The following is a 16,349-nucleotide window of genomic DNA, read 5'->3' on the forward strand; positions in this document are numbered from 1 at the left end:
TGTATTCATACTTGTGATGATAGTTTTAACACTTGGGTTGTGTAGGCTGACAAGTAGATTTCTGCAATTATTCAAAATGAATTCTGTGTTTCATATAAACTACTTGGTACTGATATGACTAATTTTGAGGGTCCAGAGTATATATTTTTTTAAGAAACATTACAGTACAGTATTATTGTAGCTACGAGATTAGAATCCTGAAGTCAAGCCCACTGATCCAGAGACTCAAGTTCAAATCCCACCACAACACCAGGGAAATTGTTTAAAGACTCTTCTAAATAATTTAAAGGAAGGCTAAGTCCAAACTATTTCTCTAGGGACAATTTACAATGCCTAGATTCCTTTCACAGGAGATGATATGCTTATATTTGGTGTCTGTAATACCATAGCTGACGAGAGGGTTGTTGTATCTTTTGTTTTTAAATTTTGTATCCTCTGTTTGTTATAGATGAGCACTTACTTTATAATGATCACTGATGACATCTTTCATCCTTACAAAACTGGGCATTCAGATTTGGCATTTTGGTTCGTGCATTTATTTCCTTGGGAATCATAAGATTGTTATGAGATTGATATTGATATTGAGATTGAGATTGAGATTGTTATGAGATAAGAACCGTGAGATTGTTATTTTTGCTCTTCAAATGCAGATCTAGAGTATCGTTCTGCACAACGTAACACCATGTAGAAGGACTACATTTACCTAGCACCAATTCCTGACACTTTCAGAATACTCCAAAGTGGTTTGCCAAGGATTACATATTTTTGAAATGTTACCACAAAGATAATGCAATATAAGGAACACAGCAAATTCCCACAAACACCATTGTGATAACTAAGTAAATTATTTTTAACATGATAGTTGAGGAATAAATACTGGTCTTTACAATATCAACATGGGATTTGTTACATCCACTTGACAGTGAAGCCTGAGTCAGTTTAATACCACAACCAAATGACCATCTCTGTCCATGCAGTACACCCTCGGTACTGCATGGGAATGGCTACCTGAGCCTTTTTACTCCACTGTCCGGAGTTCAACTTAAAACTCAGAATCTGAGAGAGTTTAGTCACCAGTGATTTAACCACAACAGAGCTATACCTATGAACAAGATGCATCAGAAAAGAAAAGCATGTCATAATACTGCTTATTTTCAAATCTGCTCCAGTGGAACTATAATTTGCAAGTTGCTGTGGCAACCAGGGAGAGAATTTATGAATAACAACAGGAAAGCCCGAGAACTAGCAAACACTCAAAAATGTGAAGTTTTTCTTTCCATGGTACTTTAAGTAAATGAATAATCCTCATGCCCTAATGAAACTGACTTTTTTTTTGTAACACTAAGGGAAATTACTGTTTGCATCCAAATGAGCAGGTAATATTAATAGAATACACCGACACCAACTTGACTGATGTTGGAGTCGACCAGCTACTCTGGACCAGGCCCAAGTGAGCGACCACCTGTTTCTGTGTTTATAATAAAATCTGAACAGTGCACTGAATCATCTGCTTCAGTGCAAGACCAAGCACACCATGATAATCTGTATGCCCACCATGATACTCGGCTAAGTGCAGGAGCTAGAGAAAGAGCATTTCCACACTGATCTTAAATAAAAAAATAAATTACAAAAAAGAAATTACAGGCTGAAAAGAAAAGCCATGAGCTGTTAGAATAGAGAAGTACTGCTTTAACACCAGGACATACAAGTGCTAATTTTTCACCCAGAATTGTGATTGCCCTAGGACCTTTCTCCCCAAAATAAAACTTCACCAAATAACATCAATTGTGAAGCAATGAATTTCATCTGCAGTGAATTTTCAACTTCACTGTTCTGAAAACAGAGGGCTTTTTGTTAACTTAGGGAAGGAAAAGGTTTGACAGATCTGTTTTTTTTCGATATTCATCCGCATTCTTTATTAATAACAGGCCATCTCGGCCCTTCTGGCCCATGCCAAACGCTTAATCTCACTTAGTCCCACTGACCTGCACTCAGCCCATAACCCTCCATTCCTTTCCTGTACATATATCTATCAACTTTGATATCTGACTAGCTCCAATACAACTTTGGGTGTTAAGTGCTTTGCCCTTGGAGGCCAACGTGTTTCCTTCTGTGATTTTGGTATATTACAGTTTGCTGTTCCTGATCGTTACCAAGCCTCATAGTTCATTGCTAATTGTTCCATTAAAGAGATTGCCCAGCTACATCTCTCCACATGGCAAATTTGCCTTCAGCTTACAAGCAGGGGGCAAGTGGGCACCAGCATTTTCCCACACTGTCCGCTTCCCCAAGAACAAAGGACTCATAGACCACACTCATGTTCTTATAGAGACCTTTGTTAACATGTGCTTACAGAGACCAGAAATGGCAAACTGTGGTCCTGAATGATCTCCATTGCCTCCTTGCTCAAAGAACTTCTCTCATTGATTTTCCTTGAATCACCTATATATTTGGCTGGAAGAACGCTGCTTGCACAGTTCTTTTTTTAGAAGTCGGCTTCAGTGAGCACACCTGCTGGGCTAAAAGCCAAGAGCTGCAAGAACTAATATCTGTTTTAATGCATCAATGTACAGGGAAACCCAACAACTCCTCTGTGAATCTCACAATTGAAGTTCTTGATCCTGATGCAACTTGACGTGAAATAAGGATGTGACAACCTCTACAGTGCTGTTTTGGTGCTATTGAAAGGCAATAATGAAATTATTAAAATACTGAAAATATTCTGCAGGTTAGACAAACTTCAGTGGTGAGAGTAACAGTTAACATTTCAGAGCTTTCATCAAAATTTGGAAAAGGTGAGAAATTAAACAAGGATGGTAAAAACAGAAGGCAAGTTTAAATGACAGAGAAGATAGTCAAGGCTTATCAAGCAGAGCTGAGATGTCAGGTGGGACATGGATGACAGAGAATTGGAACTGAGCAGAGGAGGAGAGAGCAACGCTGGAACTATAAGGGTAAAACACAACAGGAGATAGCAACTTGAAATAAAAGTGGAAGGGAGTCAGAAAGTGATAATGGAGGGGAGTTTTTTAGATTGGAGAGCTATGATCAGAGTGTGCCAAAGGGATCAGGGCTGGGTCCACTGTTGTTTAGACCATAAGATATAGAAGCAGAATTAGGCCATCTGGCCCATCGAGTCTGCTCCGCCATTCAATCATGGCCTATCCTTTTTTCTCTCCTCCCCAACCCCAGTTCCTGGCCTGCTCCCCGTAACCTTTGATGCCATATCCAATCAAGAACCTATCACTCTCTGCCTTAAATACCCAAAGGCCTGGCTTCCACAGCTGCCTGTGGTAACAATTTACACAAATTCACCACCCTCTGACTATAGGAATGACTCCACATCTCTGTTTTGAAAGGGCACCCCATATCCTGAGGCTGTGCTCTCTTGTCCTAGATTCTCCCACCATGGGAAACATCCTTTCCACATCTACTCTGTCTAGGCCTTTCAACATTCGAAAGGTTTCAATGAGATCCCCTCTCATCCTTTTGAATTCCAGCAAGTACAGGCCCAGAGCCATGGGGATGGTAACCCTTTCATTCCTGGAATCATCCTGTGAACCTCCTCTGGACCCTCTCCAATGCCAGAGATCTGGGTGAGATTGGTGGTGGCATGATTAACACATACAATATACTGAAGGAACTCTCCAGGTCAGGCAGCATTACTGGAGGGGAATAAGCATGGTGCCAGACCTGATAAGTTCCTCCAGCATCTTGTGTGTGTTGCTCAAGATTTCCAGCATCTGCAGAAACTCTTGTGTTGTATGAGGTGGCATGGTTAGCAAGTCTGGTGCTTTCGATATACAGTTCTGGCCACCACACCACAGGAAAGACGTGACTTTGCTGGAGATGAGGAGCACGTCATCTGGGATAGAACATTTCAATTATAGAGAGAATCTGGAGAGGCTATCTCTGTTTTCACTGGAGTGGAGAAGGTTAGCAGGAGATGTGACTGAGTTATCTAAAATTATGGGGGTATAATCAGGATTATTAGACTAGAGGAAACTTTTCCCTTTATCAGAATTAGATAAAACAAGTGGACAGAGATATAGGATGAAGTATGACATACATTGAAGTGCTCTGGGGAGGCACATTTTCACTGAAAATGGCCATGCTAGAAGATGGGATTACTATGGATGACCTGTTTCCATTTCTTATGACTCTCAGAGGAATAAACAGATTCCTGGTCTTATGTATTTCAATGACCACAATATTTGGTACAGTCATTGTTAAACCCTGCTTTTGTTTTACCAGCCTAGTAATTTGAACACTCCAACACAGAACATAAAGCCACTTGTCACTAAGATTTTGATAACATCACCCAGCCCAAAATTATCCCTCACTGAACACTTATTTCCTTTCACCTCCTTTTGAATCTTGATCAGGCTTCAATTTTTCCCACACAACCCTCAGCATGTTCATTACCTTCCTTCTTCGCATCTTTCTTCTTGCCATGACCCTCAACTTAAGTGATACTCAATCCTTTGATTTCTTATGATTGCATTCGAGTCTTCTGTTTCAATCCCTCAATGCCTCGCTCCAATCATATCTGTAGCTCAGTGGTTCTGGCACTACAGTTCCTGAACTTCCCATATCCATAACCTGAATTTCAAGCATCCTTTCTCTTCTCTTCGCTACCACTTACTGTATTTACAAACACGCAGTTCCTTGGCCTGAAACATACAGTCTACCGTAGTGGTCACCAACCTTTGTAAACCCAAAATCCCCTACCTCGGCCTTAGTGAAAGGCGAGATTGACCCTACTTAATCGATTAGTCACACGCATGCACAGCAGGCAGAAAAGACCAGAGGTAAACTGCACAATCCAAAAGTAGACACAATGTATGTACACCAGGGGTACCCACCCTTTTTTGCACCACGGACCAGTTTAATATTGACAATATTCTTGCGGACTGGCTGACGGGGGGGTGGGGGGGGGGTGTTAATCAAGACCGGAATACAGTGATACTCGAAGCAGGTTCCTTATGTCCAGTCTATTCCACAACTTAGTTTACATGGCTATCAGCACTTAACTTCTGTCCCACTTGCACACGTTTCTTCCGCTGAAAAAACTCAACTGGTTTGTCTTTAAGTGCAGGGTGCTTGGATTCAGAGTGCCGAAGCAGTTTTGAGGGCTTCATTGCCTCATTAGACAGCCTCCGGGCTGAACTCCTGCCCGCCTGCCGCCTTGGCTAGGTGCGGCTGGTCACGGGTGGGGTGAGAGGATGAGGTAAGGCCTGGAGGTCCCTGTGCCGGGGCCGTGGCGGTCGCAGTTCGGAGAGAACGACCGACTGAGCAAGGAGTGCGACAAGACGCGCACCCGCCCTCCTTGTAGGATCTATCGGCCGACAAAAATTTGTTTCAGTAGATCGCAGCGAGGTAGCTGCTCTGTTACTTATGAAACCCTGGGCCCGAATTAGGTCATCTGCAAATATTTTAGCACCAGGTTCCCCACGAACATTTGGTGTGCTAAGCAGGTTTAGAGGAGGCGCCCATCTGTCCGTGCTCCAGGCTGGTAGCAACGGCAATTTTCACCAGCCGCACGAGGCCGCCGTTACCTGAGACCAACCAGTGATCCCTGGCGCGAGGGTGTCACTGCGTTAGGTGACTGATGACCTTACGTGTGTTCAAATTCAACAAATTATATCGTTTCCTCACGGCCCGGTGTTTGGGGACCACTGTGTAGTGCGTGGCGGGGGAGCCACACGCATGCACACTGGGCAGGAAGAATGGAACTAAAACCCCGCAACCCAGAAACAAATCTATTTATTTTTCAATGTTATTATTTTAAAATAAATTCTATTTATTTTTCAATATATTAACAATGTATTTCTTTTTCTTTTTTTGGGGGGATCTACTGGGAAAGTCTCAAAGATCGACCAGTCGATCGCGATCGACGGGTTGGCGGCCACTAGTCTAAAGCCTTGCCCTTTAAGGCCACCTCTAAAATACAATATTTATTGATCGATTGAATGAGATACTGCACAGAATAAGCCTTTCCAACCCGGGCAATCATTTTGATTATTTTCTTTTCGGTCTTATTGTCCAACTACCCTTATGCTTTTGGGGAAGTGCATGGACGCTTTTGTAATAAAACATGTCATAAAAATATCAGAATATGCATACTGGGGAAGCCAAATGCAGCAACCAGGTATATAGAATTATGCTTATAAATTAAAGCTGAAATGGCAAAATGTTCACTTTTTACCATGCCTTGTAAAAGCTATTTTCTCTGCATTGTGATGACATGCCTTTCTTTTACTAAACACAACACATGCTAAATTTGAACCATCTTATTTTACAAATACATTGTCTTTCAACAACACTACAGTATTTCCACATAATTAGCCTTAGCACCTCACCTCTTGTTAGGGATCCTTAATAACTGCGTATGCTAAGCTGCTTTCATTTATTGGGCTTAAAGTCATGCTTCAAGCCTTGTCTAATTACAAGCACAACCTGCAGGGTAACTTCACACAAGCTCCAAAATCTGACAAAGTATTAATACCAGGGCTGCAATAATCAGGCAGTTATAAGCCTGCTGTGACTGACGTCAGTTGGAATCAGCAGTAAATCAGAGGCATGTATAATTAGTTTCATTTTAGGGAGGACATTTACACCCTCAACAACTCTAAATTACACAAAGAGGAACCAGAACCAAGTCGAAGCTGACAAATAAATAAGCAATTATAAAGCCATTTAGAACAGAAATAAAATTATAACCCCATGAGGGCTTTTCCCCTTTATTACAAAGTAAAAACTTTTCCTTCAACACTGGTTAAACCTCTGAGGTAATTTTGGACTCCATTTGCCATCTATCACTGAAACCATATCCCATGCAATATTTTGTTTAATTAGTGGCTTCCAGTAATTTGGGAAACATTTGGAAGGTTTTGCTAGTGAAGTCTGATTACTTGCTTAGACAGTGCAAAAATTATTGCTTTAACATAGCACTTCTCATTGGAGAAATTATGAAAGAAGCATACAATCTTTCTTTATATATGCTGAGAATTAAAATCAATTAAAATCAATTCAACAAAAAAGGAGAACTTTCAATTTCTTTCCAGTGCCTTTATTATACTGCGAATATATTTGTTTAGATTTCTGCTTTCAGGATCCAGTTTGCAGTGAGCTAAATTTGATAGCCTGTGAAAATGACATGGGTTTGAGATGAATGGTTAAGCTGTGCCTGTTGGCTCTGATACAGGCAGCACACCTAACCATTTGCAAGATGCTGTGTGCAGCCAACATTAGCCGTGCTGTTCATTACCTGTATGCCTCTACAGGTGGTCAATGGTATGAGATGCAGGCGCCAGCCTGCATTATTAAAGGAGGTGGGCATATATTGTGACAGTGGCAATATGCCTGATGCTTACGACCTCATCTAATCTGGAATGCTCTGAGGAGCAGCACGGTGTGAGACAAGAAGTTACAATTTATGCACTACGGGGCAGGCAGCTGAAGAGGGTAACACTAGCAGTTTTGCCCCAAATTCAATGTACAGACATAGTCATTGCAAGCTAATGATGAACTCTGAAGGCAGCATCTTTGATCATCCTATTGTGTCACCGGAAGAAATCCATAACCTCATCCCTGAGCGCAGAGGTAGTTATGTTGATAGTCATTTGAGTCAGGGAAACAGAAAAAGCAGTAGACATAAAGCTCAGAAAGTCCAGAGCAGAGAGCAACCCAGGCCATTGGTGCCATGCTAGTGATCAATAAAGTGCTAATGCAGAGGTCTACACCATGAAGTATACCTTACAACCAGCAAGATTCTCAGATGTATGAAGATCAGCGTCAGTCAGGAAAAGGAAGGCAGCTTTATCCAGGGGATTCATGATGGCTGGACTCTGTGGGTCAGTCAGAGCTATGCCATACATAAAAATGCCAAAGTCTGTGCATTTACTACCTTTCAAGTCATAAAGAGAAGACACAATGCAGATAAAGAAGCTGGTGCCATTACTGTTCTTAATACCCCTGGCACCACCTCAACAACTGGCTTGTACCCTATTTCAAATCTCTGTACATTAAAAAAAATCCTGATCCCAATTTTGGCTATACTAATGTTTTGAAATTAATATCAACTCAAGAATGACTTGTAATAAAGTTACAAAACAATTTCAGCTACAGATCTTGACAAATATACCTGATAGAAAAAAACATTCAATGTTTTGAATCTGCCTAGGGCACAAAATTTTGAATCCTTGAAAAATAAACAGAGAAAATGTTAGAAACATTAAACTGGTCAAGCAGCACCTGCAACAAAAGGGAAAAACAGTTAATCTTGTATCAGAACTGGGGACGAGAAAAAGGAAAAGGTGAGAGACAGAGAGATGGATAGGGCAGAGGGGATACCTCAGATAGGGTGAGGTGTGGTTTGTGGTGGGTACAAGTTGTAAATGGAGTCACTGCATTGATAGGTTAATGAGGGCAGTTAGAGGTTAAAAATAAAGAAAGGGATATGAAAACATAGATGTAGGAAATGTGCAGCTGGTCAGATAATGCTGATGGAGAGAGAAAAAATAGGCCAATATTACTGATGGTGACCTACAGTAGAACTGTGCAGTTCTGATAAAAATTATTTGAGGTACCCGAGGTAGTCACATTCAACATTAAATCCATACCGGCCTATACTGCTGCAATTTGCAGCTTTGACGTTCCTTTGACAACTTTCTCTTTTTAAAATGACTTTCATTTTTTTATCATATTCTCTCATGCATGCATTGGCGACCCTTGTTAATTTATCAACTGGACGATTGCATTTGAACCTCACTCAGAGATAATCCCTTTGTTCCATCCATCTCTCCCCAGACTCTTGGAAATTTAAAACTAATTTGCATTTTCTTTGAGCTGAAAAGTTAACTCTGTTTCTCTTTCCTCAAATGCTGCTGGACTGAGCTTTCTAGCATTTTCTATTTAATTTTTGTTTTCACATTTCCAGCATCAATTGTTGAATCCTTTGAAGACTTGCAACTGCAGCCACTGAAGTACAGTACATGTGTGCCTGCTTATGCAGGTGAATAGACAGCTTTGCTGCAAACAGTCTTCAATGAGTAATTCACAAAAGATTGGCATTAATGGATCTGGACCTTGAGGTATCATAGTCACAAAAGCACACAGCATAAAGCTTTTATGTAAAAACCACACTGAAAAGCAGTATAAATTCTTACCAAGGTCTGTCATTTTGAAAGAGACTTGAGGAATGTAATTGAAACTCTGGAGTTCTTTCCCAAAACAAGAGGTGGGAGAAAGGCTCCATTTCCCACTGCAGGCTTCAGGAAAGCCCAGGGGAAGATTAATAACGACAAGCTGCTCCTTGCTTCATATTGGCAACACTCACATTAAGGGTGAAGGATAGCTGCTCTTCTCTTACTTTTAAAATGTTCCACATTGCTTACATTTACTGTTGGAAATTTTTTTATTATAGGCCCACCTTCATCAGGATGAACGTCACTAGTGTCACAAAGACATTTGCTTGAGGATTTTTCCAGGCCTCTGAGATTCCAATGTACTCAAGTTCCTCCGCAACGCCTTGCTTTGCCCACGTCCGATTATCAAAGAGGGTCACCAGCGTTTCTTTCTGGGTGAGCTGGGAGACAAACACAATGAGCTTGTTTAGTAAAATTACAAATGGAAGTAAAACAAGAGGTGAGTTTAGTAAAGAGTCTACTCAAGGCATCGGGTGGCCAATGAACCAGCCGAACTGGCTTTGAGACTGAACTGCAGCAACTCACCACTGGTTAGACATTATGCAGTGGTAGTTCTCTGGAACAGAACAGTGAACATAATAAACCCGAAAAATATTTAGCATAGAAGTAATTATTTCACTCTTTATATTATTAGACTCTTTGTTAACTCTAGCAAAAGGTAAACATCACCGTCAAAGTCACTATATAACAATGAACATGAATGTAATCACAACCTGCCTATCTTTTCAAAACTACAATCTTAGTTATTTCAAATAGTTCAAATCCTCAATTAATCCCTTGAAGCAGCTGGCAGGGCACAAAGGAATCCCACCTGAGGTGCAGGTATTTACTGTTGCCATGCTTAAATAAAGACTCATTTCTTCAGCGTTGGAGCACTAACCTTGAGCAGTAGAGCACATACATTTATGATTTATATATGTGAGTGGTTATAAAATATACACTTCCATTAACAGTATGTCACTATAAAAAGGGACAAAGAATGGCAGTTCATGTTTCCAGCCAATTAGAAACACAACTTTTGATTAAAAGGCAAAGACAAAATCTTTGATTAAAAACACACCTTGCAAGTACTTGTCTTCCTGATTGTGAGGTCTTCATTAGGACTAGTATTAGCCTGGATGTAATGTTAACTTGCAAAGACCAATATGGCTAAGAGTTGGGAAGAGAAATGATGGGAGTAGTTCAGTGAAGAAGGCCTACAATGCCCTGGGAAAAGGGAAATGTAACAAAATCACTGAAATAAGAGCTGGATGGGTGACTGCAAACATCTTAAAGAATCAAACAAATATTAAAAGCACAAACTTGCACTCAGTGCCCACTTTATTGGGTACCTCCTATACTTAATAAAGTGATCATCAAGTGTAGGTCCATTGTCTTCTGCTGCTATAGCCATCCACTTCAAAGTTCCATGTGTTGTGCATTCAGAGATGCTCTTCTGCGCATCACTATTGTAACGTGAGGTTACTTGAATTACTGTCGCCCTCCTGTCAGCTTGAATCAGTCTGGCTGTACCCCTCTGACCTCACTTATTAACAAGGCATTTTCACCCACAGAAGCACTGCTCACTGGACGATTTTTGTTTCTCACATCATTCTCTGTAAACTCTAGGGAGTGGTGTGTGTGAAAATCCACAGAGGTCAGCAGTTTCTAAGATACTCAAACCACCCCATCTGGCACTAACAATCATTCCACAGTCAAAGTCATTACTTTTCCATTCTACACCATTCTGATGTTTGGTCTGAACAACAGCTGAACCTCCTGACCATGTCTGCATGTTTTTATGCATCAAATTGCTGCCATATGATTGGCTTTTTCGATATTTGCATGAACAAACATTGCTGTTCCTTTACCCCGTTGAGTCAAAAGACTGGATATCCCTTCTTAACATCATTGTGGGTATAACCACATCTCAAGGACTGGAGTTGTTCAAGAAGGCAGCTCACCATCACCTTATGAAGAGCAATCAGGGATGGGCAATTAGAGTCAGAGAGTGATGGAGCATGGAAATAGGGCCTGCCAGTCCCAGTTACCCACATTTGACCCATAACCTTCCAAGACCCTCCCCCAAGCACCTTTTCAAATGCCTCTTAAATGTAGTGTAGTAATTACAAAGGGGGGGGGCTGAATACTTCAGCCTCACTGTTTTGGTTTTGACTTTTTAGTAAATTGTTGACCGGTTTTGGAATTTTTATTTTGATTTGACATGATGCACAATGTTTTGTAGACTTGGCTCAAAGAATCCTACTTCAATATATTTTAAATCATAAAATGAGCCAGTAAAGTGTGAAAATAGTTGTGGGGGCTGAATACTTTTTCAGGGCACTGTGTGCTGCAATTGTATTGTCTTGGCCAGGTAATCACAATCCTCTGATCTCTTTTCAATCTCTCTCCATGTGCCCTCTAGCTTCAGCCTTATCCACCCCCTCATAATTTTATCAGCTTCTGTGAGGGAACCCCTCATTTTGCTGCATAATAAAGATCTAGCCTGGCCAACATTTCCCTGTAACTCAGCCTCTCCTGTCCAAACAGAATCCACGTATCCTGACAATGTCTCTTCCATACCTGTGTGACCTGAACTGTACACCGTACTCCAAGTACAGCCTCACTAACTACTTACATAATGCCCCGACTCTTAACTCAGTGTCCTGGTTAATGAAGGCCAGCACGATAAACACCCTGTCTACTTGTCAGCTGTTTTCAGTGAACTGTGTGCTTTTTCCACAATACTCACCACTGCCCTACACTATTTGACTGCCCAAAATATCAGTTATCTAAGTTGGAATCAACTTGCCATACCTCAGCCCATCTCCCTAACTGATCATGAACTGAGGTCAAAGGTACGTTTAATGTCAGAGAGATGTTTACAATATACATCCCGAAATGCTTTTTCTTCATATCCACAAAAACAGAGGAGTGCCCCAAAGAATGAAGGACAGTTAAACGTCAGAACCCCAAAGTACCCCCCTCAGCTCCTCCCTCTCGCGCATAAGCGGCAGCAAGCAATGATCCCCCCTCCACCCCCACCAGCAAAAAAAACATCAGCACCCACCACTGAGCACTCAACCATAAGCAAAGCAACAGCAAAGACACAGACATGCAGTTAAACCAAAGACTTTATGTTTCTCCCGGTATCCACAGGCTCTCTCTCTCTCTCCCTAATAAGGGAGAAGGAAATGTCTCTGTTTTTCCAGCGAATGGGGAGACATAACAACTTGCTGGTTTACGATTTTAAAAGTCCGTTACATCGCTTTTTCCAAGCTCTGTGCCCAAAGATCTCGAAGATCCAGGGTCTTTGGGCACACAACAGCAGCAATGACACATGGGTCTCCTGCCATGACACCAAGTGTAGCTCATTGTAACCGTCTTCACTATCAATAAGACTCCTTAGTTCGGTACCATCAGCAAATCTGCTAATTGTGCCATGTACATTCATATCCAAATCATTTACATAAATAAATAACCAAGGTCACAATATGTCCCCCGGAGTACCTGACTAATCACAGTCCTCAGAAAGGAGAATTCACCTTCTACCATTACCCTCTGCTTCCCATCATTGAACCAACTCCGAATCCTATGAGATCTAACCTTCACGATCAGTCTTACAAAGGCCATACTAAAGTCCATGTAGGCAACATATACTGCTCTACTTTTTTCTATCTCTAGTTCTCTCTTCAAAAACTCGAAAAGACTCATCGGACATGACCTCCCATGCTGGCTATCAATGATCAGGCACAGACTATGCAAGTGCTGGTGGATCTTGTCCTTCAGAATTTCCTCTTGTGACTTGGCTAAAATTAAATGCCGGCTCAGCCCGTGAACCCCAATTCCGCTGAATGAATAAAGAAAAGCACCAGTCTTACTGTCAGCACGCTTTAATTCCATGAGCTAGTCAATTAATTTCTGCTCCTTGTGCCTTGCAATGCAATAGAAATTCCAAAAATTCCCACCCCCACCCCCCAGGACTGAAAACTTAACTCTGTAAAAAAGCAAGAATATTTTTTTTCAAGAACATGCAGCTTAGCCAAGCATAGCCAATGCAAATTTATAAAAACAGCCTCCAAATCAAAATGATCAAATCCTTCATGGGTAGTTCTTTAGCCCTTATGTAAACACTGCCTTTTCTATTGACATTTCTCACAATACAAAAATTCACAAATTTTATCATTAGCTTGTAGTACTTCAACTAGTTAACAAATGCAATGGGATTTCAAACACCATGACATATGCTGCAATTTTGGGAGACAAATTGTCTCAATTTGCACGTTATACTCAGCATAATTAGATGTTTTTCTAACTGCACCAGAGTGATAATATTTCACTCTTTTTGATAGACCAATCAGCCTTTTATGAATGACGAGATGCTGACATGGGAACCAATTAGGAAGACGGTGCTGGGCAATCTCAGCTCATTGGTTTGAATTCTCTTCGAGACAATGCTTCATTATAAATCCATATAATAACCAGACTGTAGCCAGCTGCTCCAATTTGCAAGAAATATGCATTTATTAGTGACTTTTAAAATGATAGCTGTCATGAAAGAGCATAGGCTTATAGAATTGATTAAAATCATGCCCAGAGCAATCTGTAAAAGGGATTGCAAAAATGGGCTCTGCAATGGTGAGTCATCGGGCAGATAATTGAAGAATAGGCTGCCAACTCTGCTGTTCACATATCCCATGTTTATTGTAATGAAAGATTAAAGACTTAAGAAAATCTTTCATTCTGCTCACTCACATATAGTTTATGCATATAAATGTCAATGCCAGAGGAAGGAAGGCTATCAAGTAACTGCCTCAAAGAAAATCCAACAGCAATTCAATAGCTCATATGTTTAGAAAGTAAAAGCACGTGGACTTTGCTTCTAAAAGCTACAAAGAAAATGTGACATCCCCTTGTTGGGAACTATTTCTGTAAATACATTTTCACTACTTGCAAGCAACAATACTAAATGAAAATGTCATTTTCAAATGATCAATAAGAGATCATTTTATGAATGAATACAAACTCTTTTGAAGGTATACAAACACTGGCTTTCCAAATGAATTAAATTATAAACAGTTCAAACTGACCATTCTGCAAATCATCATTCAAAGTAATCTGATTTGAAACATTTCCCTGTTCAATTCAATCCTTTTTAATTCCAGGTTGACAGAAACAGAAACTGTTTAGTTCCATTCATCTTTTCACAAGGATTGGAGACCTATGAAAAGATTTTGAAAGACTGATGCTTTTTATGAAGAATGTTATGCTGTCACAGGATGAGTTCAGCAGTTCCCCTATAGTGAATCAGCAAACCATTTGGTCAAAGGACCACTCCTACAAAATTCAGAAGCATAGTTTAAGATAGCATGCATCAGCTGACAGACTTTGCATTATAATTCTGCATAGAAAATTTGATAAACTGGGCCTGAGTGCCAGATGAGGCCAGGGAATGGGAAGTGGAGGCTGGGATAAAAGTGCAGGCCTTAAGGTCTTACTGACCTTACTGAAGGAGTTGTTGGGGGCAGAAAGGTAGAAGAGAGCAGTCAGAAGTCTGGAGCATGAGGTCAGATCAGTAATTGGGGGGGGGGCAGGAATAGGCAGGAAATAAATCATAGGGTAAGAGGAACTCACATCAGAAGGTTCAGAATATGAACTTTTGAAAAAAGTCAGATACAGTGGTTCCCTTTAACCAAGGATGAAAGGCATAGACCCACTTTAAGTAAAGTGTCTCCAAGATGGTAAATATCTGTGGGTGTTTTGTGCAAACCACCGTATGACTTTGTGCAGCATGATATCTCTCCCTCAGGAATTCTGCAGAATCATGACCTGCTCAGCCAGTTCTCAATTTTCTTTAACAGAGCTCTTTCACATAACTTTAATTGGTCACACAACAAAATAAACTGTGTCACAACAGAATTTTTAGACCAATGCCCTCAGGCTAATGAAATATCCCGAGGTGCTTCATTGGAACATCATGAAAGAAAATCTGACCCTGAGCCACATAATAACTGCAGCCTGGTCAAGAGGTAGCTTTTAAGGAGCATCCAAATGGTGGGGCAGGGAACTTCAGATCAAACATTAGGTAAAGGGAATTCTAAACATTTGCCCATTTCACCGGTCATATACATCTCCCCTCTTCCTTCCCCTTTCCCCAACCTCGATTCCCCTCTCCCTGCACCCTTCCCACTCCCAGTCCACAATAGAAATCCATATCAGAATCAGGTTTATGATCACTCACATATATCATGGAATTTGTTTTTTGTGGCAACAGTATAGTGCAATACACAAAATAACTACAGTACTGTGGGAAAAAAGTCTTAGGCATTCTAAATGTATATATATAGCTGCTTTGCCACACTTCTGGCTCCCTAGGCAGAGTTTTCATGTTTTACCAAACTTATTCAGAATCCCATCAGGATAAACCAAGTATTCTTTTCTATTACTTCTGAAATGCAGTAGCAGCGACCTACCTGATGTTAGAATTCAACGCTGATGGAGTTAGAAAAATAAATCATACCTCTCCAGCCATGAACTGGCCAAAGCCAGGAGGAAATGAGAGAGTGGCAATAAGTAAAGTCACTATTGCTGGATAGAGCAGGCGCCTAAAAGAAAGGGAGATAGTTTAAATCAATTGTGCTTCATTCCAGCAGATTCTACACATCACACAAAGCTTCATCATCTATACACTTCTTTACATGGTGTAAATGCAACATAGATGTTGAAATGCTATTCCACTGGCATTATGGTCTCTCTAAACATCAGTGGCAAACTTGTGCCCAAGTTGAAGTGAAAAGCTAAAGGAAAATCCATCAGTAAAATACTGCAGATGCTGTAAAGCTGAAATGAAAGTGATTCCAGGAAATACTCAGCTAGTCAGGCACAACTCTGAAAAAAGGTCTCAGAGCGAATGCTGCAGATCGCTAACTTTCCATGAAATTAAAGGTTCAAAGGAAGAGTTATTGACCAGAAAATACAAATCTGTTCCTCTTTCCACTGATGCTGTTTCACCTGCTGAGAATTCACAGCATGCTCTGCAGGATTTTAGAAGCTCAAGATATTTTCTTTTTGAATTGCTGAATTCATACTTCAAATTCAACATCTACATTAACAAATTCTGCATCATATTTGAATCAGATTATGCAAATTCTGGACCAAGTG

General features: G+C 40.7%; 1 protein-coding gene across 2 annotated transcripts in view; it reads right to left on the minus strand.

The window, feature by feature from the left end:
* LOC132378331 (chloride channel protein 2-like) overlaps window positions 1-16,349 on the minus strand; it is a 506,358-nt gene that overhangs the window by 187,398 nt on the left and 302,611 nt on the right. For both annotated transcript variants that reach the window (XM_059945154.1, XM_059945148.1), the window contains exons 11-12: window positions 15,709-15,793; window positions 9,434-9,589 (exon numbers count right to left, since the gene is read on the minus strand). In XM_059945154.1, the coding sequence (XP_059801137.1) occupies window positions 9,434-9,589; window positions 15,709-15,793 (241 nt within the window). The remainder of the gene's footprint in view (window positions 1-9,433; window positions 9,590-15,708; window positions 15,794-16,349) is intronic.

The sequence above is a fragment of the Hypanus sabinus genome, chromosome 2 (genome assembly GCF_030144855.1).
Source record: "Hypanus sabinus isolate sHypSab1 chromosome 2, sHypSab1.hap1, whole genome shotgun sequence".
Lineage (NCBI taxonomy): Eukaryota > Metazoa > Chordata > Chondrichthyes > Myliobatiformes > Dasyatidae > Hypanus > Hypanus sabinus.